The 25781-nt window shown below is 47.1% G+C and overlaps 2 protein-coding genes across 9 annotated transcripts in view; both read right to left on the bottom strand.

Moving 5' to 3' along the window:
* Nucleotides 1–243: 243 nt before the first annotated feature.
* RPL31 (ribosomal protein L31) lies at nt 244–8759 on the bottom strand. Of its 2 annotated transcripts, none has more exons than XM_008699749.2 (5): nt 8741–8759; nt 8226–8332; nt 2139–2264; nt 631–743; nt 244–307 (listed from the first exon to the last, which is right to left on the bottom strand). In XM_008699749.2, exons 2-5 carry the CDS (start codon nt 8330–8332, stop codon nt 276–278), a joined length of 378 nt encoding a protein of 125 aa, XP_008697971.1. In that variant the 5' UTR covers nt 8741–8759; the 3' UTR covers nt 244–275. The 2 variants fall into 2 exon arrangements, with proteins under 2 accessions (XP_008697971.1, XP_040479529.1); XM_040623595.1 differs by lacking the exon at nt 8741–8759 and adding an exon at nt 5543–5741 and having other exon boundaries at nt 8226–8338.
* Nucleotides 8760–13462: 4703 nt separating this feature from the next.
* The window catches only part of NPAS2 (neuronal PAS domain protein 2), a 154527-nt gene continuing 142208 nt past the window's right edge, over nt 13463–25781 (bottom strand). For 4 of the 7 annotated variants that reach the window (XM_040623585.1, XM_040623583.1, XM_040623584.1 and 1 more), the window contains 5 exons: nt 21785–21982; nt 19888–20078; nt 19500–19592; nt 16717–16891; nt 13463–14809 (listed from right to left, as the gene is read on the bottom strand). In XM_040623585.1, coding sequence (XP_040479519.1) covers nt 14639–14809; nt 16717–16891; nt 19500–19592; nt 19888–20078; nt 21785–21982 — 828 coding nt within the window. In that variant the 3' untranslated portion in view covers nt 13463–14638. Of the gene's footprint in view, nt 16892–19499; nt 19593–19887; nt 20079–21784; nt 21983–25781 lie in introns of all 7 variants that reach the window. The other 3 variants (XM_040623588.1, XM_040623586.1, XM_040623587.1) reach the window with 3 other exon arrangements.

Raw genomic sequence — 25781 nt, 5'->3', positions numbered from 1 at the left:
GTAATTGGGAACTGCAGAGAGAGATTACAGCTGACTCTTGTACTACATGGGTCCACTTATATGTGTGTGTTTTTGATTGATAGTACTGTAAATGTATTTTCTCACGCTTTAATGCTTTTTCTCCAGCTTACTTTATTGGCAAATTTTGGGTAGTTGACAATGTGGGAATCTGTGCCTCTAACCTCCATGCTCTTCAAGAGTCAACTGTATACTGCAACTAGAAAAGGAAAACCAAAACACGAAGCGGTTTTATACCTTTATTTGACCATCAGCGATTAGTTCTCGTCCACATTAACTGTCTGTAGATCTGCAAAAGAAGACACAGCTAGTCAACTTCCACACCCACACCTCACACTTTAACATTCCAAAACCTTTCCTTGAAGGGTTTAAGGCTAGTATTCCATGACCTTTTTACAACCCAGATATGGGCCCGTTCTGTAACTTCCTCTGCTTTCCCACACCGTGACACAAAGGTTTACTGATTATGCCTGTTACCCATTTCCCTAGTAGAAGGATACTGTGCATACAGACGCACAATTAAGTACTTGCTGAGACAGATGAATTTGGGTTCTAAAAGGGGTACGGATGCTTTTCTAATCTAAACAGCTTTGTAGGATGGAGTAAACTTACTTTTAAAAGTGGTGACAGGTACATAGGTAACCAGTGTGTAGAGCTTGTTTGGTGAATCTTCATCCTCATTACGTTTTCTGGACAACCGCACACGGATACGGTATGGAACATTCCTAATAAAAAGAAGAACATGCTGAAGTCAATGCCTCCTATCAAGAAAATAGCTGCCAGTGGTACTGACACCTCCTATCCCCACATTTGTAACATGCTTCTCATGCTCTGTCCTTTGAATCTGCTCAGGCACTACAGGCACAGTTCCCTGGAAAATACACACACCCGCAGGGGGACGTTAAATGCTACCATCTCAGGATGTATACCGGTCTTCGGCAGCAACCACTGATACTCAACCTATGCAGAAACATGGGCCCAAACATGCTAAGTCTTTCCCCTCTTAGCACCAACACCCCCCGCATCTTGGTTATAGGATTTGTCTATGTTCAATGTAAATTCGCAGAAACACCAAAGACTGCAGGCTACATTCAACACACAAGACTAGAGACTGTTCAGTTTCCCTACCTCATGCACACAAGCCCCTCCTCCCTCCCAACCGCAGCAGCATTACAGTGGCCTAGCTCCTTTTATTGGTTTGAGGACACAAAGCGTTCCAACTCAGGACTCCTCTTCGCTTTTGTGACACCACTCCCCGCCTACCAACATCATCTTAAGGGACCTCTTTGCTCCTTTATGAGACAGATCTCCTCTACCAAAAATGCTCAATGCCAGCACAGCATTGAGAGCTCAATCTTAGGTGCCTCTCACTCCAGTTATGAAATACCACACAGATCCAGACAGTCCTGTGTCGTGTGTATCTCTACCCCCACGCCCCACCCCCCTCTCCTCTCCAGCCTCATCACCACCTAGGTCTACTCCAACACCTTACATCATCCTCCACAGCAAAAAGCACCCCCCTGCTTATAAGCAGGACTTCTCAACCGTGGCACTATTGACACATGGGCTGGTAAGTGTTGTGGGAGTGCTGCCTTACACACTGTGGGATGTGTAGCAGTCCTGGACCAGTGGCAACCTCCAGGAATGATACCAAAAGCGCCCCCTGGGGGAGGGTGGGCAAAACTGCCCACCGTAAAAAAAAAAACCCGTGCCAGTGATTTACCATTTTGTCTAGAGATCAACCCAACCTCTTTGCCATGACCTACAAGATGCCACATGGTCTATCCCCTTCCTAACTCTCCAACCTCATTCATTGTTCCAGTCACTTCTACTCCACCTTCACCAACCTGTTCCCAGCTCACACCAAGTTTGTTCTTTGTGCAATGCTCTTACTCAGTTCTCACACTGCTGGCTCATCAGCTGGGTCTCCGTTCAAATCCCACACCAAAGGGCTTCCCTACAGACGCTACACCACCCTCTGAGCCATCATCACATTTTAAGGCAATACTTCCATATGCATTAGCTAATTACTGAACTTACGAACACTGTGCAGAGCTGGTTAAGCTAGTGTAATTACAAAAGTTTTATAAAAAAAATTGTAACATAAATAACTTGAGCACCTTATTCCTTTGGCCCAGACGGCTTTGTTGAGCCTGGTGTCGATGCGCACATCAGGAGTTCCCATCTCCTTCATGGCAAATTTCCGGATCTCTTTGAGTGCCCGAGGGGCACGTTTCTTGAAACCCCTGAGATTCAAAGTAAATAAATGAATTAAATAAGCACAAAATTAAATGAAATATATAACACACACTGTCCTATTTTCAGAAAATCTAAACCAAACCTTAAAATAGGAATAATCCCCTTTTCCACCGCTGTATAACGCGCAGCAGCTAGTATTAATACTGGGGACACAGAAAACGCACAATCCACTTTCAGTGATGTGGGACAGGAGCCCTGCAGATGAGCCTCAGAGATGCTAATGACAGGATACGCCTGAACATAAAACATACATAAAAGTGTCTTCAGATCAAAATATAGATTGTCATATCTTAAGACATGGCATGTTTTTGAAGATCATTCAATACTAATTTAAAGGTTCATTAACTTGGTCTTGACTTAAAGAATAGGGGTGGTCCTAAAATTGTACACATTTCCTCTTGACAAGTTAATTCTATGAAGCTCTCGGCATGTGTCAGGCACTGTCCTAACTCATGTCTGTTCCAACTCTGAAGTACTATTGACTTGTTTACGTGAGGGTACATAAATGCATCTGAATTTCATGTTTTTAGTTAAACAATGCGAAAAAGCACAAACTTTGCTACAGGCTGAAATGGTCAAGCATTTGGACAAGCGAAGACCATTTCTGGGGGTGGGGGAAAGACCCAAGTCTAAAAAGGTGTCCCACCACCTAAGACTGAAGGTCAGAGAAGGGGCCAGGTCAACCATGCACCTCTGTAATCCAATGCAGGGCCCTGCACACACTAGGTGCTCCACTTGTTAAGTGTAGTGAGTTTTATGAAAACCAATAAAAGTAAGACACAGAGCATGCTAGAGTGACTTAATTCTGCTCTAAAACCTTTAGTGACTTCACAGGCTTACAAAAGATGACTGCCTTCCCACCCCACTCTGCTTCTTCTCTTACTGTATCCCCTGCTCCCTTTACTCTACCTTCATCAGCCTCCTTGCTATTTCTAGAACCCATCAAGCACGCTCATTCACTTAAACACCTGACCCCTAGAAATAAAAGGTGCCTGAAATAACAGCAGTAGGTCCAACACACAACATCCAGTTATTCAGGTAGGTTAAGTCGTGATACATGGAGTATGTGACAGTATCAAGTCCTACAGAGAAAAATAAACCAGGGAAGAGAGAGCAGGAACATCAGGGAAAGGGAATGCAGGCTTAAATAAGATGGCCAAGATGATGTTGGAGTCAAGATCTGCAGATCATGACAGCAGCCATTTAAGTATCTGTGAGAAAAGCATTCAGACAGAAGGAAAAAGAGTAAAAATAAAACCAGCTACATGCCTGGTATGATTAAGAAAATAGGTAGCCAGCTCATGTGGAGTCAGAGCAAGAAGTTGGGCTTCTAATCTAAATAAGATGGGAAGCCAGGAGAGTTTGAGAATGGAGTCTGGGGGTGAAGGAGGGAACCAGGAGCAGGGAGCTGCTAACTAACCATCCAAGTGAGAGAGAATGGTGGTGGGACCAGTGCAACTGGTAAAACTGTGCAAGGCAGAGCCAACAGGACATGCGCACTTGACAATGACTAACGCAGGGAAAGCCACAAGAGAAATGGGAAAGTCAGGGTAAAGATGAACGTTAGGAGTTTGGTTTGCGATGCCTCAATATCCAAAGGAACAGTAGCTTTATGTTTGAGCCCTAAGACCAGTTGCTATTACCAAACATAGATGGAAGAGAGACAGAGTCCTGGGGCTCTTCAACATTAAGAGAATAATGGACAGAGGATTACGAGGATGTGAGGAGGAGGGGTGCCTGGGTGGCACAATGAGTTAAGCATCTGATTCTTGGTTTTGGCTCAGGTCCTGAGATTGAGCCCTGCGTTGGGCTCGATGCTCAGCATGGAGTCTGCTTCAGATTCTCTTTCCTCTGCACCTGCCCTGGCTCTCTCTCTCTCAAGTAAGTAAATCTTCAAGAAAAGGATGTGAGGAGGAACCACCAAGTTAGCAGCTAGAGGAGCAATGAGAGAAGCACAAGACTGGAATCTCTGGAAGTAAAATGAATAAAGCATTTCCACAGAAAAATGAACAATAAACTATCAGTTGTTACCTATCGAGGAAGGACTGAGAAATGGCCAAAGGATGCAGGTCTTCACTTGGGGGTTTTATAACAAAGCACTAAGTGCTTGAAACACTTGTTTCACACCTATACTTTCAAAAATCCCATCATCCGTGTGGCCTTTAAAACAGCATGCCCTTTCACCCAGTGACTGACTTTCCACCGGGCACTTTTTACCATTTTGTTTCTAAATTTCCTAAGTAAACTAGATAGGGTCTTTGATTTCCTGATCAATCTGGAGAGTCCAGGACTGTGCCTAATACTCAGTTCTAAGTGCCTGATATGCTCCTAAAACGAGAAGTAAACATGGTTACTCCCAAGCAGCATTAATGCACAAAGGCACTGGATTTTTGACCCAGAAGCCATCTGAGACCCCAGGTGAGACACTGCACATGATGCTTCTTGGCTCACACGGGAATGCAGGAAAGCACCAGGCCCAATGTGGGTACGAATGCACATTTAAATCCCTCATAAAATTCGTCTTCCTGAGACAAGAGAATGCCCAGTACAAGGCAAGAAATTTTGTTCCACAGACTGGTGCCTCAACAGACTGTTTGGCTGTGTAACATTTGCTATTAAAAATACCCCCAAATCATCACATCAAAACAGTGCCTTCCATTAGGGGTGCCTGGGTGGCGCAGTCGTTAAGCGTCTGCCTTTGGCTCAGGGCGTGATCCCAGCGTTCTGGGATCGAGCCCCACATCAGGCTCCTCCGCTGGAAGCCTGCTTCTTCCTCTCCCACTCCCCCTGCTTGTGTTCCCTCTCTCGCTGGCTGTCTCTAAATCTGTCAAATGAATAAAAAAAAAAAACTTAAAAAAAAAAACAAAAAACAGTGCCTTCCATGAGACTCAAGAGGTTGCTGCAACGGCACTGTGGATCGCACGAGAAATCCAGGTGTGACAGTGACCCCACTTGTGCACAATCTGTCTGCAGTGGCTCCCGCTACTAATTCTGGAACGGTGACTAGCCCAGGAGTCCAGAGGTAGAGTGGATGAGAAAACTACTGTATTCCATTTGTTAAATCAAATAAACATTCTCCTTCGGGCACTCATAATATTAACGTGAATGACCATGCTAGTGAAAAGAGCCTACTTCAGGAAAATAATAAAGGAAAATGCAAAGACAGATAGCAGTTTCCTTGACTAAACTATAATCATCTCCCTTAACTAAAAGCCTTGGAAGGCATGGCTTGGAATTCCAGGCTAATAAGGAAAGAAACAAACACCTCTTGGACTCTTTAAATTCCTTCCCAGGGCCTCTACTGACTTGCATGCCCCCAGGAATCGCATTACATCGGGTATCAGGATCTCCCCAGTCGGAGGATTCAGAGGCTCACTGGACTTGAATGGAACACCAGCAGGGGAAGTCACTTCGGTTCTTGAACTGGATGCCGTTCAAGAACTCGCAGCAAGAGTGCTGGTATCCTACAAGGAGAGATTCATGGTTTTGGGCATTTACATTTTCCGAGAACGCCCTCGCAGAAGGAACAAGACAGAATTCCAAGTCTCAAGGGAAGACTGAACAAGTGCCCCTCTTCAACTGTCAACTCATCATCTTTCAGGTCCACTGCTCTTTCAAGATTTATCCAATGAAAGAACAGGGATATGTTATCCCTTATCTGAATATGTATTTACTATTAGCAAATTGAGCATTTAACGTTACCCAGGATCAAAGTTAAAAAAAGGGAGAGAAACATGAACTTTGACGTTTGATCATTGTATTAGGGGAATGTGGCCTCTCTGCTGATCTTCTAAGAACCACACTAAGGATACTTCTCAAAGAAACTTTTATTTCTAATGACTTAGTACAACTCTGGATAGTCCTCAGTATTGTTGATTCTGGGGCTGATGTTCCTGTGAGCAGGAACATGACTGGGAGAGGAATGGGGAAGGAGAATTTTGTAGGTATACGCTGGAGTACTGTTTACTTCTCATTGAACAGAGGTATATACATACAAAATTAGGAGATGGGAAGCAGGGTTACCAATTGACCAGGTCTCATTACTTTCCTCTGGGCCAATTACTACTGAGTTCTCCAGCTGAAGAGGCTTTGGGGATAGAATATCCACTGCTGGGAATTCGCTTCTATCCACTGGCAGCTTGAAGGCAGTATCAGCCAGAACCCAGGGATGTTCCGGTCTTGTTTCTGCACACACTCAGGCCTTCCCCAAAGCTCTTCACCAACATTCAAATCTACTTACAGCCACCCCTCAAAACTGGTCCATGACTTTCAGGGGGCAAAGTTAAACCAATCTCTAGGTTACCAGTCATAGCTACCATTTTACAGAATGGTTGTTAAAAGGACCAGAATTTGTGTGGGTCTTTACCTTAACCAGTTAACAAGGTGTTGTTTTTTTATCCCCAAAAGGCATGGACTGTAATTTAGCCCAAGAATTTTGCTACCACTTTCCTCTATTACTCTGAAGGGCTTAATATTGAAATTCTGACTTTAGATACTTGGTCCTCAAGAGCAGGACATTCGGGAGGAGACAAGAATAAGGGGCTCCAATGCAGAAGTTTATAGGCGGCTCAATTAAAATTTGGTCTTGATTTTGAAGCTCTATCTTTAACCTGGCCAGCTGTTTGGCAAGACTGCTATAGCTAACACGCCAAACAAAATTAGTGTTCAGGCACCAATAAGCTCCACATTAGAATGTTATTTTTACTTTAAGAAATATTGCCAACAGACTGTACAGCATGGACAGCAGACAAGACTTAGAGGCCAAACAACTTTCCAGCTTATTTCAATGTTGTTTCTATGTAAACATCAGTGTGAAAATAATCACCTCAACGCCAGAGAATCTAGAATCAGTCACCTTCTCATTTCAATTCTGTATTTGCTTTTGGTGTCTTTTACCTATTGAAACATTTTGTGAACTTTAGAATTAAGGAAAAATTATTTAAGTCCAATTTGAGACTTGAGAATCATATCTGGTTAGAACCCTGGCAGAACTACTTGAAAAAGTTTCTGCAAATTGGGGCTATAGATACTGAATCAAATAATTCTTTCTTCAGCTTAAGGTTACTGTCTCTCTTTACAAGCACGTGATGAAGCCAAATAGGAAATGTGTGTGTGTGTGTGTGTGCGTGTACACACTAGTGGGGGGAAACTAGCTTGCTTGTGGATGTAGGTTTTAAACTTAATATTCTATATTTAAAAAGTACTCTAAATAACCGTATTCAAGAAGAGATTTGGTCTCCACTCTCAGCAGTAAGCACATATGCAGAAGCGGAAAAAACTCACTAAGCATAAGGACTAAAAACCAAATCCTGGACAAAAAACCCCAAGAACTACAACATTCAAAATCATTCCCAATATTCTTGTACATCACAGATCCACAACATTTGCGCAAATACTGCCCTGTAACTCCACTGATACATTCTCTTGTATAACAGTCTCACTTCTGGTATCACCTTCAGCCAGTAAATATTAGTACATATTTGTGTGGGTCAGGAACTGAAGTATAACGTAATCTGTAAGTGTCCACATCCTGGGCTGGACACAGCTTTTTTAGTTAATTGGTTAGCTTTACTGGAGTCTGGAGACATTTTTAAAAGCTTGCTTTCCTTGGTATACACATCTTTTACCCTTTAGCCTGCCCAGGTCTACTCAATCTACAAAGCACCGAGTGAAATGATTTTATCATCAAGTTTCCCTCAATTGGCTCTCCCAGAAACTATTCATCAGTCTCGTGTTTCCAGTCATTAACCTCCGAGGATTACACTTTAAATCCTATAAACCTTAAAGAGGGTCCATGGAATACAGATTTGGGCTCCCGAAGAAGAAATGACCGATTTCTAGACCACCTAGCTTTTCAACAACTAGACAGACCTCCGAGTGACAACCAGACGCACGAGTTCAGAAGCCCCCAACCAGCAAGGCACCAGGCCGACTGCAGGGATACTCACACTCCATGGATACGCTTGTGAATGTTGATGGTGTATTCTCTGGTCACTACTTCGTTGATGGCAGAACGGCCCTTCTTCTTCTCGCCACCCTTCTTCGCGGGAGCCATCTAAACCCAGCGACAAGGAAGTTCAGAGTGGGACCAGCACAAGCCAAGTCCTCCTCCCGAGCCCGGCTTCACGCTGCCACCCTTGGGACGCGTCCGGGTGCAGAGGGTTCGGCCAGGCACCTGAAGCCCCAGGTATGGGCAACGCCAAGCCGGTCACCCCGAGGCCAAACCATCCGTGCCCCTCAGATGCTCCCGCCCCGGAAACCCGTGCAGGCTCAGCTCCCCTGAGCCTGGCCAGTCTCCCCCCTCCCCGCAGGCTACGGGAACCCCTAAACGACGCGAATTTCCGTCCCCCCAGAACGCGGAGTCCCGGGCCGGGCTAGGAGAAATCTCTCTGTCCCGGTCAGCACAATCCCGAGCGAGGATGGAACCAGATTCCTCAAGCCGGGACCCAGCGCTCATACTCACTCTGCCGGAGCCTGGTTGGAAAGGAAGAGCGCGAGGTATTGTGGGAGAGGGAAAGCAGCGTCGCAAGCACGACTTCCGGGTCGCGTGGAGGCGCTTGGAAGGGAGAGGCGAGGCAGCAACGTAAGCAGCGCGCGCCGGGGGAAAAGCGAGCTCACCTCGGGGGCGGGCCCGGGGCGGGGCCGGGGCGGGCCCGGGGCGGGGCCGGGGCGGGCCGCGGTTGCGCGCTTCGGCCGCGCTCTCGGCACCCGGCCTCTAGCGGCTTAGTTTCTTCCTCCGCGCTCCGAAGGCGTGGCAGGTTCTCTCGCCTCTTACCCTAAATCTTCAGAGGAAGTAAGAGCCAGGCCCACAGCTGGATGGGAACCGGGCCAGGAAAAGAGGACGCTCCTTTGTTGTTCCCGTTCTCTGATTGATTTGGCGACCGTCTGCTGAAGCCGAGTGCGGTGCCGTGACTGACTGGCGGTCCCAGAGAAGTGGGAGACAGCTGCCGCCTTGGCAGGGCTCACGTTGAGGAGGGACACTCCTGAACGCGAGTGCTTACTGTCTTGGACCGTGGAGCCATCCGAGGGTCGTGTCCGGCCCGATGCCTGGGTGGGTCGGGGCGCAGAAAGCAGGGAGGTTTGTGCTGCGCTGGAAGGATGGGCAGGCGGTAGCCAGGCCGAGAAGTGGTGGAGCGAGGCAGTGAATGGTCTGAAGCAGTACGGCTTCGTAGACTGGGCCGGGAGGTGAGATGGTGCGGGGCCTTAAGAGTTTGAGTAACGAATCATTGAAATTGTCGGGAGGGCACTGCCATGATCAGATTGTTTTAGAATTAATTCAGCTACACTGAAGAATAGATTAGGAGCACGGGGGCAAGACAGTAGCAAGGAAACTAGTAGAAAGAAACTACATAGTAGAGACAAATGAGCTGAATTAAGGCAGTTGCATGGGGATTAGAAAGAAGACTGATTTTATAGTTAAGGAGGTAAAATCAAGAGGATTTGGAGAGAGAGCACAAGTGTAGACTCTACTTTTAAGAGGTGTGGGAGCAGAGGCTGAAGAAATTCGTAACCTGTCATTAGAGCAGTAGGAAAAGACTTACTTGAAAAAGTAGCCTAAGTCAGAAGTAAGCCAGAGTGGTCAACAGGCGCTCCATGCTACAGAGTTCAAGTAAGTAAGGCAAATACTGAGATGGGCCCACTAGATTCTGCAAACAGGAGAGTATCAGTGATATTAGCAAGTTTCACTACTGGAGCAATGGGGAGTGGGAAGGAGCCAGATGAGGTCAGAGTAAGAAGTGAGTATGGGGATGGGTAGCTTTCCACCTCTGCTGTTTCTTGGGACATAAAGGCTGGGAGAAAATGTACTGAGGGAGGGGAACAAAAGGCAGGGGACCTGGGGAAGCATTAGGCAGACAGGCTGGACAAGTAGCTTACATATGTGAGAGATGACAGGGAGCTCTGAGGAGGTGCCCAGAGGGATCATTCTAGAGCTTCTGAGAGACCTAATAGCTGGATGTCATCAATCCGGGGATGCTGAGACAGTCACTTGGATCCGTGGGCCCATGCCTTCTTTATTCTTGATGAACTCCCTTACTTCACAGGGGCACACCATGTAGTGGCTTAAGACCGGGAGGATAAGAGCTAGAGTTTTTGAGCCCTCACATATCTGAAGATTTTTATTCAACCCTCAAATTTATTAATACTTTCACTTGTATGGAATTTCAGGTTGAAAATAATTTCTCCCCAGTGTTTTGAAGGCATCCTCCATTGTCTTCTTGCAGTGTGGTTGTTGAGAGGTCATATATCATCACCCTTTGTGATGTTTTATTTTCTTCAGGATCTTCTTGTATCTTGAAAGTTGTGAAATTTCAAGGAAATAGACCCCTCCAGTGGAAATGGACAAAACGCCTGCTCAGCTCTCAACTGTGCTGCCTTAAGTAAAGGTCAAAGAGACAAATAGTAAAAACCATTTGGTTTGAAGGGCTGATAATCATCAGCCTGACTGGGGCTCTCATGTTTCAGTCTAGCCCTGCAGGCTCTTCCAGCTTCTTCTCAGCCAAGCCTCAGGGGTCAGGCCAGTCTACTGCTGGCCTCCCACAGACCAAAACCTTTAAGATGAACTTTGTGTCCTTTTTAAGTCTCCAGTATTTGTTAGCTGGGCTTCTCTCCCATGTCTTTTATTACCAGGGGATCCTTAAAATGAGACAGGATCTGAATGTTTCCCTGTGGGGGCAGCAAGGAAGAAGACCCCGGTCTCGAGGGGGCAACAAACCCTAAGTGCTAGACGGTCTTTTGAGGTAGATTTGTGTTGGGCTCAGCTGGATGGTCCAATGAGACTTCCTAAGAAAAGCCAATGGAAGATTTTTAAGATGAAAGGGGTGTGGTGGTGCAGAAGGAAGGCTCTAAAGGAAGATGTGTCCAGTAGCAGCATTCCAAAACTTGTGTATTCCAGAGTTCGAATTTCAGCCACTTCTCATGAGCCAAGACTTTACAGTTTTCCAAAGAGAAAGGTCATGGTTTTTCTGGAAACAAGACAGGGTTGCAAAACAACCTTTTAATGAGCAGAATTAAATGAATCGAAAGCTTAGGGATTAAACTTCCCCTGATGTTATGTGGGTTTAAAGAAATGTGGCACAATAAAGAGTTTTCTGAGTTTATCCAGATTCTGAACACGTGTAAGATTTAAGCAATGCTGAATTAAATTAGTAGCATGCTATACTCCACCCTCTTTCAGTGGCTTCCACCTAGAAACTCCTAGGACAATAAATATGCTGTTTCCATGAAAAATCTTGCTTTACTTAGAAGGATTCTGACAGCCAATTAAAATTCAAATACAGAAAGATTTATAAACCTTTGAATTTACAAAACAGCTCGATTACAAAATAGTTCATCTAGTTTCACACAGACTTTTTTGTGGTGTCTAAATGTGGTGAGTCTCCCGATCGGATAAAATGTGGGGCGATGATCGGTGGAAGCCCGTGGCGCAGGCCGTGAAAGGTTTCACCCAAGACAGAACAAAGGCGATAGAAGTTTATTGAATACATGGCAAGGGAGCAGCAGGCAGGACAGCAAAGGAGAGGCTGTCTGCAGTGAGGTAGTGGGTGGGGGCTGTTTTTAAAGAGGGAGGGTGAGGAGGTATGGCCCTTTTTTGGTAAGTAGCCCATTGGTTAGTTAGGGCCTTTGGATATTTTGAGGTGGGTCATCTGCTGGGCCTGTCTGTATTCAGCCAGGGGGTCGTTGTGGGGGCCCTTTCTATATTCCATTGCTCAAGCCTGTTTGCCTAAAAGCAGCCTCTACATTTTTATTTTTAATTTCATTTTAAGTAGGTTCCATGCCTAACGTGGAACTCTTGACCCAAAGATCAAGAGTCGCATGCTCCACTGACAGAGGCAGCCAGGCATCCCCAGAGTTTTTGTTTTTTATTTTTAATTAAAAATAATTTTTTTTAAGATTACTTATTTGTCAGAGAGGGAGAGAGCACCAAAGCGAGTGAGCACGTGCAAGCAGGGGGAACGGCAGGCAGAGGGAGAAGCAAGTTCGGAGCCCAATGTGGGACCCGATCCCAGGACCCTGGGATCAAGACCTGAGCTGAAGGCAGTCACTTAACCAACTGAGCCACCCAGGCGTCCCAGAGTTTTTGTTTTAAAAAGAGAGTTCGTGGGGTGCCTGGGTGGCTCAACTGGTTAAGCGTCCAACTCTTGATTTCGGCTCAGGTCATGATCTCAGGGTTGTGGGATCAAGTCCCAGGGTGGGCTCTGCGCTGTGTGTGGAGCCTGCTTGGGATTCTCTTTCTTCCTCTCCCTCTGCAGCCCCCCCCCCAAATAAATAAATAAAGGGTTCATTTCTGATACCTTTAAAGAATAAATGACCCGAAGGCATGCAAAACATAGACTTACCTTTTTTCAGGAATACAATCGTGTGAACAATAAAACTCTCGTGCCATCCAAAAGTGATCCTTGTCATAGGACAGAGGAGCTCCCCTTTCACAGGGAAGCAGGAGGAAGTGCAGAGCTACAGCGATGGAGCAAGGAAAGGAACTTCGTTCTCTTGGACCAGCGTTTGTGGCAAGGGCTGTGCTGAGACATCCCCACCCGAGTGGGTCTCCATCCTCACGTCACGGTGATGAACCCTCGTGCGGAAGGGGTGGGGGGAGACCTCTGTAGTTGGCAGAAGCCTCCTAGATGCTGCTGCTATATCTCCCCCCCCCCATCAACACAAGGTGCGTACGCACCTCTCACACACAGACACACGAACCCCGCGAGCATCCCTGGTAGCTAAGCGCTGGCACGGGGAGCCCATGAACTCCAGCCCAGGTGAGGTTAATTATGGGCTGGGACTGCCTCGATGCAGAACGTCTCCGTCATCTCCACAGACTCCCTACGTCTATAAGGCTGAGATGTTTCCAGGAGCTCCTTCGGTTTCTGTTTGCTGTGCTGTCATCTTCACGGTGAACCATCGCTTTTTTTCAGGCACAATCTTTAACTGGGAAGGTCACGGGAACCTGATGGGCTGGTGCACGTGTTGCGGCTCAGAAAACCTAATGCCATTACCTGGTTCGTTCATTGCTTGCTTTCACCTTTGCTCTACCTTCGATTATCCTTAGGAACGTCTTGAAATAAAAAAGAAATTTTAAAAATGAAGATGTATGCATGCATAGATGACAAGGGACAGAAACTGCCTCCAGAGAAAATTGTACAAATTTGTTAATTTATTACAAAATGGCCACTCACAGAAAAACACAAGAAAACTTTTATACTTTTATATCTGGGAAAGGAACTGGTGTCTCAGATACAAAATAATTTACACATAATCCATACAATTTTATTTTATATAGAAATAGGTCATTATTACAACAGCTGTACAATTCACTACACTTCGTCTTTTAATTACATAAAATCTTTTCTTTAGAAACATCTCAACATAACAAAACATACAAAAAAAGCAAAGTGCATTTTGAAAAGGAGAATCCAATCCTCAGTCTTCTCATGAAAGATCTGTAGAAAGATGCAGCATTCTGACTCAAGGGGCCGGCGCACGCTGGGGTTTCCTCGGGGGCCTGGAGCTCCCCGGGCCTGCCTGGTTTGGGAAACCTCTTCCTCCAATTCTGTCTTGGAGTTCCCGACAGAATTCCGGAATATCAGCTGCATGATTGTGCTTTGCTTTGAGTCTGCCTTTGCAGTTGCAATCAAGGAAGTAAACAGGAACAGTCCAGTGTTCTATTTAGGGGAAACAATAATGACCAGAAAGAGCCTCCTTTCATCAGGGTTCAGGCCAGAGGGTGTGGGTCTGCGGCCTGGTTAACAAGGACCGGCTCTGCCATCTGATTGGTGGGCTGTTTTTGTTCCTGCGGTCTCCAAGTGAAGTCATGAGACCTTCTTATTTTTAAAACCTGAAAGTGCCTAAGTTATCTCCTCTGTGCAGCTGTGCAAATTAAAACAAAAACCACCATTTAAAAATAATGAAAAATAATCTCTTTATTCTCTCTCTTCAACAGATCTCTGACCCAGTGCTTCTCGAATGCAAAGGAAAGAGGATCAAGAGAGTGAAGGCCAGCTAGCAAGTGTGGACAGACCACAGCCAGCTAGAGGGACCAGTACGCTCTCGGGAGGGCGAGGCGAGACGTGCCATCTGCTAAGTGAACTGAGTAACGACACTTACGTGGGGCACTCGGGTCCCATCCGAGTATGGCTGTAGAGTGTGCCCAAGAAACACAGAGGCTAGGGAAACACGGCCAGTACTCTGATCATTTTCCACATGCCAGCCACTGTGCTCTGGAGATGGTTACCATCCAGGAGTTCTGAAATGTATGCAGTGTGCACAAAAGCCAAGGGTTTAAACTCCTCTCCCCAATTCCTGTGGCCACCCCCATGGTCCGTCCATTGGTTAAAGCTGATTGTGACCCCACTGAGGTGCCAGGGCACTACCGGGGTGGCTGCTGGAGGCCGGAGGACTCAGATAGGCTGCTGACCCTTCGGGGAGGGCGTGAGGGCTGGGGCGGCGGGGGGTAGCCCAGGGTCCCTGGCTGTTGCGAGTAGGTGGAGAGAAGTAGCGAGTCCCGCTGCTCACTGTGCAGAGAGGTTGGCGCCTGTACCTGGAAAGAAAGGACAAAGGACTAGAGGACTCACCTCCGTGACTGGGAGAGTGGTGCTGTCTTGTGGTGGCAGGACCTTGGGAGGAAGGTAGGTGGGGAAGAAGGAGCCAGATGGCTATGAATTCGGAGCCAAGCTCTCTGCTAGCAGTAGGGGTTCCTTTGGGCCAGTGGGCCAGGGACCAGGCTTTGGGGCATGGTTTCCCGAACAGGTGAACATGAGGTATATTTTGGGATGCTGGGACCTGAGACCACATGCAGATTGACAGGGCAGAAACCAAACACACATGCAGTCTATATACTTTTCACCACGGTCCCTGATTCTGTAACCACTCCCAAATGCGGCCATTCGCCAGCGTCCTAATTTGAAGCTCAGAAACTTCAACTGGTCAAACCTAAACTTTGGAACCTTCAGTCCCATCCCCCACTATTCACATACATGAAATCTCCCCCGTCCAAACCACCCAGTGCACCCCAGGCACAGCGGCCCCTCCACTTTGGCTCAGGCTGTCTCTCTTGTTGGAACACTGTCCCTTCCTCTCCATTCACTTCATCTGCACTTTGGCTCTGCAGGAGGTGCCCCCGGGGCCTTCCTCCACGAAGGCCTCCAGCCACAGTGCTCTTACTGGCACAAACCCAGAGCCTGGGTGCTCTCTGGGAGATCCCCTCTCCCCACACTGCACCATGAGGTCCCTGGAGGCCAGCGAGAAGGCCCAAATTCTCTGTGTCTTCTTAGCCCCATGTCTTGGAGGAACAGGTCCCCATCAACATGTTTGCTGCCAGGGCTGAAGAAAGACGCGGGAGGCCTCTAACGCTGCCCAGACCATCCCTGCTTTCTCACTTCACCTGTGCCCATCTGCAATCACTTGTGTCCTGCAAAATGACATGACATGCAAAGCTCAAGTCTTGAGTTGCCTGCCCCTATGCTTGAGGCCAGGGAACTTTGAAAAGTATATCACAGATGGGTTAACATCTTTGCAATTAAATTGCATTCAAGACCATCAATGAGGACACTCTTCATCTTTGTCCCACTGTCCTTAAAATGCCTCAGTCCCAACACTCTCCTCTGGCTTTGGAGATGCCCAAGCCGGGAGGCAGAGAGAAGGGAAAGCCCTGCCCTGCCCTGTGGTGGGGACTGGAGGTCAGGGAGGATGTGCAAAGGACGGGCGCAGGGCTGGGGCAGGAAGGAGTGCTCCAGGCATATGTCAGACGAAAGGCCAGAGGCTCCGCAGACACTTCTGGTCCCATCTGAACACCAACCACTGGCTCTCACCCTCCCTCTTTCCGGTGTGTTTGGCACTTGCTTAAAGTAAACAGTGACCACATGTAAAAGTGCCCCACATTTTCCTGGAAAGCCCCAACTTTGTGCCACATTATTATATTTATCAAGCAAGTTCAATGAATATTTACCTAAATGTGATTTAATTCGTATTTGTATAAGGCTTCGTGTATAAACACACCAACATTCTGACACACACAGTAATCGGTGTCTGATATTTGCTCTCAAAAATATGGACACCATAATAACAATTGCTTCATAATGATGAATCTTTTGATTCAGATTTGCCCCACACTCTCTCAAATTCCAAACTACACACAAAGCATACTAGATACAAATTTTGTAAATAGTGTTTGTCAGCTGGAATAGCGTTAAAGATGGATCTTTTAAGCACATAACCATATGAAGCATAATAGCTGAGTCTAAATTTCTCCTACTAAATATACAAAGACTCTATAAACTGTAAGTATTATCAACTTCATAAACTATAAAGCCTCCAATGCAAATCTGCCTGGGGCTAGTTTCGGAACTGAGGACTGGAACCACGCTGAAAGCCAGGGAGGGAAGGCCTGTCAGGCTGGGCTGTGGAGCTGCAGCCTGTGCCTGGGCGCATGCGTGCGGCGGTGCCCACCTGCAGGAAGTGCTGTGGCTGCTGCTGGGCCTGTGCGGGCTGCAGGGGCGACTGCCGGGAGGCAGGGAAGCTGGCCTGGGGCACTGCCTGTCCCATCAGCAGGACGGGGGGCGAGGTGCTGCTGCTGGTGGTGCGCATGTCTGCATTTGGAAACACGGCCTGGCTCTGTGGATACCTGTTTGGTCACATGTGGGAAGGAGAAAACAGACTTTTAAGAAAGAGGTGTTGACGTGACACCAACAGCACAGGCAACAAAAGGACAAACAGACTGGACTTTGTCAAAATCAAAAACTTTGGTGCATCAAAGGACACTATCCATGGACTGAGAAGGCCGCCTATGAAAAAATATTTGTGAGTCATATATCTAACAAGGGACTGCTATCCAGAATATTAAAAAAAAAAATTCCTACAACTTAACAACAACAACAAAACAGCCCGACTACAAAAGTGGGCAAAGGGTTTGAACAGATATTTCTCTCAAAAAAAGATACAAATGGTCAATAAGCACAGAAAAAGATGCTTAACATCCTTAGACATTAGGGAAACACAAATCAGAATCAAAATGAGATACCACTTCATAGCTGTTACGATGGCTATTATGAAAAAAAAAAAAAAAAAAAAAAAACAAACCCAAAACAGTAAGTGTTGATGAGAATGTGGAGAAATTGGAACCTTTGTGCACTAATAGAAATGTAAAATGGGGGGAACCTGGGTGGCTCAGTTGGTTAAGTGTCTGACTGTTGATTTCGGCTCAGGTCATGTTCTCAGGATTGTGAGATTGAGCCCCAAGTTGGGCTCCATGCTGAGTGTGGAGCCTGCTTAAGATTCTCTTTCTCCCTCTCCATTAGCCCCTCCCCCCCATTCTTGCTCTAAAAAATAAGTAAATAAAAATTTTTAAAAAATGTAAAATGGTACGGCCACTATGGAAAACAGAATGGCAGTTCCTCAAAAAATTAAGCATAGAATTACCATGTGATCCATCAATTCCACTCCTGGGTATATACCCCAGCAAAGAGGAAAGCAGGGACTCAAGCAGATATTCATACACCCGTGTTTGTAGCAACATTATTCACAATAGCCAAAGAGTAGAAGCAACCCAAGTATCCATTGATGGGTGAACGGATACGCAAAATATGGTATATATACATAATGGAATATTATTCAGTCTTAAAAAGGAAGTGTAAATTCTGACACGTGCTAGAGCATGGCTGAACCTTAAGGACATTATACTGAGTGAAGTAAGCCAGTCACGAAAGGACAAATACATCGTGACTGCCCTTAGAGGAGACCCCTAGAGGAGTCAGAGTCATAAGAAAAGGCAGACTGTGGGGCTACAGGGTAGAGGCAACGGGGCGTTAGTGTGTAATGCGGGTCAGAGTCTCAGTTTGGGGAGATGAAGAGGTTCTGGAGACGCGCGTGGTGACGGTGAACGTCACTGGACGGTATACTCAGAGTTAAAATGGTCATATTTATGTGACATATATGTTCTACCACAATTAAAAGTAAAAAAGAAAAAGGTGTTGATGATCATGGGCCATGAACAAGAGGCAGACGAAGGCCATTTAGGAAAGCTCCAGAGGAGCACAGAGTCGAAACAGGTGTTTAAAGACGCTAGAGAAAAGTCCATTTTGCATTAGATTTTTGGGAATTTCTATTTCTCTCCGTCATTTGTAACAAGACGAGGCATAGGTCACATCTGGAAGAGACGGTAGAGGAGAAGGGGAGGGCAGAAATTATCGGGCTGACCCTAAACGGCAGAGTTCCAGAGGGAAGGATTCCCATTTTGCCTAGTTCACTGCATCCTGAGCATCTCTGGAAAGCGATGTAACAAGAGTCTTTGTTTTGTCCAACTGAGAGCACCATCAGACAACGTAAAGGCGGCTTCCTGAAGTGCACGTTCCCTGTCTCGCCCCCACGGGGTTTTTACTGGGGTAAAATGAAATGCTTCAGGTACGGGCCCCGGCTCCTCCGAAATGTTCGGTAACCATCCACTGCTACCGTAAGCGCTGGCTGAGGGGGGAGGCAGGAGGAAGGGCTTCTAGGGGCCGGTCCCAGGGGATGGCATGGGGACACTAGCTAGCACTGTCCCAGCGAACTGCTGACACACGCTCAGCCAGGGTTTAGACAAGAAAGACGTCTGGGAGGTAGTTGTACTTCTGCCTCATGTCAAAGAGCTAGGAACTATTTTCCTGCAGCTTTTCCAGTACCCACTCCTATCTCCAGTACCCTTTGTCCCGAGTAATGAAACCAACAATGGAGCAAAGCTGCTTCCGGACGTGGGGACTGCCAGGCGCGAGGAGCCTGGGGGAAGGAGAAGGCTGTGTGTCGGGGGGAAAGGAGAACCCCCATCTGCAGGGTTTCACAGTCCCGCGGCTCGGCGCCAGAGCCACAGAGGAGGCGAGCTCCAAGTGTGCCTGTGGAATGTGCCAGCGTCTGCTGGTCAGATGGAGCCACGGGAGGGCCCTGGGGAAGGGGATCATGCTACGTTTACCTGCGATATTCCCATAAAGTTGTCTGAAGATGACGACAGGGGGTATAATTAATCGTTTCCTTCAGGTCCTGTTCTGAGCATGGGATGCTGACACAGTTTCATCTTCTTGAATGGGAAACGGAAGAAAAGCTAAGGGGGGGGGTGTCCCTGCAAAGGGTGTGGGCACACTTTGACCTTGCCTTTGGTGCGACACGCACGAGGAGCGCTGCTGGTCCAGGCCGATGAGAACCCTGCCAGCCCGAGAGCGCTCAGTGCGGCTCTCTGCCTCCTCCCTCCACCCGGGGCCACCTACTTGACTTGCCGTCCAGTCCTGCTGACCTCTGAGGGCTGCCTCGCGTCACAGGACCCAGGCATCATGGGCTGGATGGGCTGGCTCAGCAATAGCCTTGGAGCAGGAGGAGATAAATGGGAAACTTGAATCAGCACCCAAACTACAGACCTGCTGGCGACGGCAGCACCTGCCGGCCCGGCGGGGCCCTTTCTGGCTGCCCCTGATCCCCACGGCGCCTGCTCTGCTCTCAGAGGATGGTGAGTGCAGCCATCCAAGCCCCGGCCCTCTCTGGCCACTCTGTTGGCTGGGATCACCTGAACTCTGCCTCCATCTAGGGCAGCAGGGAGGCTCAAATGGTCACTGGAAAGTCGCACCTCAGCTGTCCTTCAAACCAGGGCAGTCTCTGTACCTGAGCTGCCGATCGTGGCTGAAGTCCGGGCTGGGCTGGCACTGGCTGCCGTCCTGGGAGGCAGAAGCGAGCGTGGTCAGGCTCAGAGCTGGCGGGAGCACCGCCGTGGCGCTGCTGAACTGGGGCGTCAAGCTGCTCACCGAGTGGCCGCTTCCCTGCATCATCTGCGAGCTTCGCATTGGCCTCGGGCCCTGGAGCAATCATGTTCATGAGAGAGGTAAAACTCAGACTCAACTCTGGAGCCATCTCTCCAGGAACCCGCCTTCCCAGAATCCCTTTCGTCCACCCACCTCGGCCCTCCCTCTAACTCAGGACCCACGAATTTTTAAACTATTTTGATCTTGTGACTGTTCCCTATTGGATCATAAGCACCCCAAGGATTCTTTGGGTCCCTTGGGACTAGAATGGTGTCAGGCTCTCAGCACGTAAGGGAAATGTGAATGGAACCGAACTACCTCTGCTTCACCAATTCCACTGCCAACACCTGGACCTCCTTGCTGTTTCTTTCCGACTCACCAGGACTACTCTTGCCTCTGGGCCTTTGCACTGGCTGATCCCCTTCATGTGGAATGCTCTTCCCCCTAATACCGGTATGGTTCATTCTGTCATCCCCTCAGGTCTTTGCTCAAATGTTATCTTCTCTAAGAGAAGGCCACCTGTTTAAAACTCCAGCCCACCCCCCCACCTCCACCAGAGGTCCCGCATCACCACTTGACAGGTTATGATCTTTACTTGTTTGCCTCTCTCTCCCGACTTGGATCAGAGATGCCTTTTTTCTTTTCTCTTTTGTTCACTGCTGTGCCTCAGTGCTTAGAACTCAGGGGAGCACTCAACAAATGTTGAGTGAAATCGTAAATGAATGAGGGAATGGGCTTGGATTTGCTTTTGCTTTTTGGATTTTCCACTGTTCGCAGACTGTCCATTCATATGACAGCGCGACAGTGTTTAACTCTCCAAGGATCTACGAAACCTTTCAATGTTAGTGTAGGTCCTTCCTCAGTTTTTTCTTTTCCAGATTCTTCTTGGCTATTCTCATTAATTTTTCTCTTGACCTTTAGAACCAAAAGGCTGCGTTTTAAAGGAAAACCCTTAAGCCTGGGTGAAGATGGGCCAAACTCCAGTGCACTTTTGTGTGTACTTTTCCACCTTTTATGGTACGTTATCTGTTTATATTTCCAGAGTCCCCAAGACCAGTCTTTATTCCCATCTGTTCCCCTGGGGGATGGTGAATGAGAGAGGCCCAGCAGATATTTACTGGACCCATGATGACAGTGATGCCAATATGAGGCTTGAGGAGAGGCTGTATCTTGCCTTTGAATCTTTGATCTTCCAGAAGCAGGGGCTTAAGACTTCTTCATTGCATTCAAGTGCCATTGATTGATGGGTGACTGTCAGACTGCAAGGTCACCGGTGCCTTGTAATAGGTGGTAATGGCTGTGAGGGAAGGGCCTGGTGGGGAATCTGGGGGACTGGGAGGGGCGCGCTGGAATGAACGGAAGTGGATAACCTGTGTTCTCACACTGAAAATGGCTAAAACCAAGAGCAGATGATGAGGACGGGGGACACACGCATGGGGATATATGGCTGTCAGTGTGAGTGTCTGGGTGTCCGTATGTCCTTCCCACCCCGGTCAGGATCAAAGCTGAAAGTTCCAGCTGCAGCAGGATACCTTTGAGGTATTTTAATATATTAATAAAACAAGGAAGGAAACTAGTACAGCTTGGGGCTTCAAAGCATCTTAGAATAAGGAAAGGAAAACCCTGCACCACCATAATCGAGCTCTGGTCACAGAAGAGGAATGGTTGGATAGGCTTCCAGGCCAGGGAGACCGCGGGCCTCAAGCGTGCCCTGGTCTGCTTCGGTGGCCAGGACGGAGTGTGAGGACGAGCGCGCTCACCTGGGTTGCTATCACGCTGGATTCTCTGAGCAGGTGCTGGTTTGCTACCTGGGCGGAGCCCATCTGCCCTGGAAGCTGAGGGCTGGCCACGAGCTGGGGCTGGGAGCCTGGGGCCGACCTCTGCTGGAGTTGCTGCTGGGCCTCAGGACGCGGGGCACTGCTGAAGCTCAGGGATACGGCCGGCTGCTGCAGAAACATCTGGAAGAACAGGAGGGCCTTTGAGATTGGGGTCACAGGTGTGTTTACCTTCACACACCAAGGTGTCTGCACCTTCTTCATATTCCCTCTCCGCGGCAAGAGGTCCGCTTTCTTGCTCTCTTTTGAGCAAGACCTGCCTGGGAAGAATTCATTCACTCAACATGGGGGCACTGGATGATACCAGGAGCACAGTGCGAGGGCCCTGGAGATGGAGCAGTAGATTGGAGGGACACTGTCCCTGGCTTTGAGAAGCTTATGGTCTACTGATGCAGGTCTAACAGTATGAAAGACGCCTATAAATAACTTGACACACTCGTATAGAGCCTGGGCTGGCTTATCGGTTCCTTATGAGGAGAGAGAACTATCTTGTGAATAGAATGAATGGTGGCCGAGGATGGGCTCATGGAGCCACGGGCTGCACCACCCTGGCAGGAGGACCAGGCCACTGACCGGGGTGCGTACCCACATTGCGGTTGGCATCTCCAAGCCAGTGCTCCCAGCTGAGATGGCAAATCTGCTCCCATTAACGAGGTGACTCTGCATTCCCAGGAAGGAGGATGTGATACCTTGGCCTGGCAATCTTAATTTGAAAGGTTTAAGGGAATTTGATCAAGTTTGTAGAATGTTTGTTTGTGAGAACCTCGATCTACTTCATTTGTCAGTCTGGTATATTTGATTTAAAAGAATTAAGCGCTTAGATTTCACTTCTAAAGTTTACATGTCCGCCTTGTTAGGCACATGAAATGTTTGAAGGATTGAGGTATATCGAACTTGTAGATTCATGGCTTTTGTAGATAATGTTGATTATTTATAATTTGTTAAATTTATAAACGAATTGAACATAAATAAAAACAAGAGCACTATTTTTAGACCAGATTTGTAAATAAAATGTCATCTGTAAATTGACTCTGAAGGCCTAAGAAGAACAGCTTTAATACTTTTAATCATCATTTAAACCTAAGACCTGTAACCAGCTCTTTCAACCAAAGGTCCTCATGGGCATTGAAAACTGACCTTATCTAATATAACGGATTCTTGACAAGCAGTACGCTCCCCTCCCTTTTAGGCCTGGAGCTTTGAGTTTTTCAGGAGGGAGGCCCTCTGCTTTCCAGCATCTGGGGTTTTAACCCCGCTTCCAGTACTCAGCTCAGAACAACCTCCAAACCATTAGAGAACGACACGCTGATGTTGGCTGAGTGACCGAGTGACCGAGGGATTATGGAAAGGCGGAGGCAGAACCATGCTGAGCAGACCCTGCAGGAGCACTTAGGGATCAGTTAGTTCAAGCATGTGCCTCATGGGGGAGGTCGAGCTGCCTCTCAGAGGCCTGAGGTAGGTGGGTGGCTGAACCGGACCAGGTCCCCACCTGGTGCCCTTTCCACCACCCCGCCTGATCTCCCCACTGTCCAGTCACACCCCCAGACCTATCCCCAACAGAGAGGTTTTGAATGAGAGCTCTTTGTCACGTTAGAAATTAAGAAGAATTTTCTGGGTATCCATCATCTCAGATTCTGTTCAGGGATTAATACTTCACGTGTTCCCTGTTCTCTATTATAATATAGCTTATTTATAGCACATATGGTGACGTACACTTCATCACTTCTGATTAGATTTCAAGTCAATGCAAACTTTATTTATGATAGGCAGTAGAATGTAGCTTCAATCACACACTTTAGTTCAGATTCCAGCCCCATCGTGTACTACTGGTATGACCTTGGGCAATTTTCATGACTTTTCAAAGCTTTAGTTTCTTCATTAATAAAACAGTGACATCAAGAGCACATAGCTTGTAAAGGGTTAAATAAGATTTATGCTGAGACATAGTCAGGGCTCAATCAGTGTTAGATAGTAACAATATTTAAAATGAAGAAAGGAGGGACGTCTGGATGGCTCAGTTGGTTAAGTGTCTACCTTCAGCTCAGGTCATGATCCCAGGGTCCTGGGATCGAATCCTGCATTGGGCTCCCTGCTCAGCGGGGAGCCTGCTTCTTCCTCTGCCTGCTGCTCCCACTACCAGTGCACTCTCTCTGACGAGTAAATAAATAAAAAATCTTTAAAAAAAATGAGAAAAAAGGAGCTCTTTGTTCCCTTGCCTCTTTGGGCATACAAAATCTATCTAAGCAATGAATGAATGGAAGACATAAATGAATGAGTAAACAAATAAATGAGGCTTTTGCTCAGAGAAGGGCAAACTGTTTCTGCTTGTGTCATGTCAGAGACTGCTGGGTCTGCTGCTGTCTCATTGATGTGTGCCTTCTGAGGGCAGAAGTCACTCTCCACCTGTCCTGTGTATCTCTGTATTCCCTCCATGCCTAGCCAAGTGCTGATACATAATGGGTGTCTGCGGAATGGAGGGATGGACGAAGGGATGGAAGGAAGGATGGATGCATGGGAGTATGGAAAGATGAATGGAGGGTTGAATGGGTGGATAAATGAAGGAGTGATGAGTGAATAGATGGATGGGTGGGTGGGTGGAGGAAAGGAAGGAAAGATGGATGGTTGAAAGAACTCATCAAGGAATGCGGAATGGAGGGATGGACGAAGGGATGGAAAGAAGGATGGATGGATGGGAGTATGGAAAGATGAATGGAGGGTTGAATGGGTGGATAAATGAAGGAGTGATGAGTGAATAGATGGATGGATGGAGGAAAGGAAGGAAAGATGGATGGTTGAAAGAACTAATCAAGGAACACATTTGCCATTGCTACAGGTGCCCTTCCAGGCATTTCTTTGAGTAGCCAGCAGATGGCGCGCATACTCTCAAAAAGAGAGCAGGAGGCGTCCTTCTCTGGAGGGCAGGGAGTGACTGCCTTTCACCAGAACAGCTCTCCCCAAGCAGCATCCTTCATGACTCCATCTAGGTGCAAACACCAACACCTTAGAGCACCTCTCCCTCATAATCCAATCTTTTCTTTCTTTTTTAAAATTGTACTCAGCAAGCATCACGTGCACATATAGGCTCAGTGAAAGCTCCGGGGCACTGAAGTCAAGTGGGAAAGTCCACCTTCGTTTGGGTAACAGATTCTGTGGGGGACGATCCTGGTTTGCCCCTGTGCACATCCATGCCTCTGTTTTATCCACAACGAAGTAGAATTTTGTGGCTTACGAAGATGACTTCTTAAACAGCACCACGGTCAACTTTATAGAAAGTGTGAGAAAAATAGCTCCCTAATTCATGTAGAAAAGGTTAGCAGAGAAAAAAAAAAAGCTTTTAATTTTTAAGAATAAACCAATCGTATGCTCACTGTGGTTTTTCATTATTCTAATCTGCTTACTTTCACCAATACTTATTATCACAGAACATCTTAGAAATACACAAAATAGAGGTATAAGGAAACCTCGTGCATCATCATTAGGCTTCAACGATTATCAACGTTTTGCCATTCTTACTTAATCTCTCCCCCCCACCTTTTCGGAGAAGGGATGGAGTAATTTTTACTTGGTTATTCTCTATGCTTGAACTACGCATTTTTTTTTAAACGAATATCACACTTTGGTTAAACATTTTGGAATGTATTTCTTTAAATCTGTCAACCTGTAAAACTACAAGAAGGCAGACTGCTTGAGGAAAAGTTCTCTGGTTGGACTTTCTGTGGATTTCCATGTTCTTTGGAAAATTCCACTGCAAAGATAAGGTCACAAGAATGAAAATGGGAGGAACACACTGGAGGTCTTGATTTCCACATCAACCCTTACAAAACTCAGGTGCTCTGTAGCCATATACACTTTGGGGGGTAACAAAATGCATCCGGCACGAGATTAAAAAAAAAAAGAAGAATTCTTTATAACAAGGAGGGAA

This window comes from Ursus maritimus, unplaced genomic scaffold (assembly GCF_017311325.1).
Source record: "Ursus maritimus isolate PB19 unplaced genomic scaffold, ASM1731132v1 scaffold_6, whole genome shotgun sequence".
NCBI classification, from domain to species: Eukaryota; Metazoa; Chordata; class Mammalia; order Carnivora; family Ursidae; genus Ursus; species Ursus maritimus.
This window is presented reverse-complemented; position numbering and strand designations above follow the sequence as displayed.

Coding starts and splice junctions, on each gene's coding strand:
- RPL31 (XM_008699749.2), bottom strand. CDS start 8,332: ATGGCTCCCGCGAAGAAGGGTGGCGAGAAGAAGAAGGGCCGTTCTGCC. Junction 2,265..8,225: donor CACAAGCGTATCCATGGAGT/GTGAGTATCCCT, acceptor TTTGAATCTCAG/GGGTTTCAAGAAACGTGCCC. Junction 744..2,138: donor GTCTGGGCCAAAGGAATAAG/GTGCTCAAGTTA, acceptor TCTTTTTATTAG/GAATGTTCCATACCGTATCC.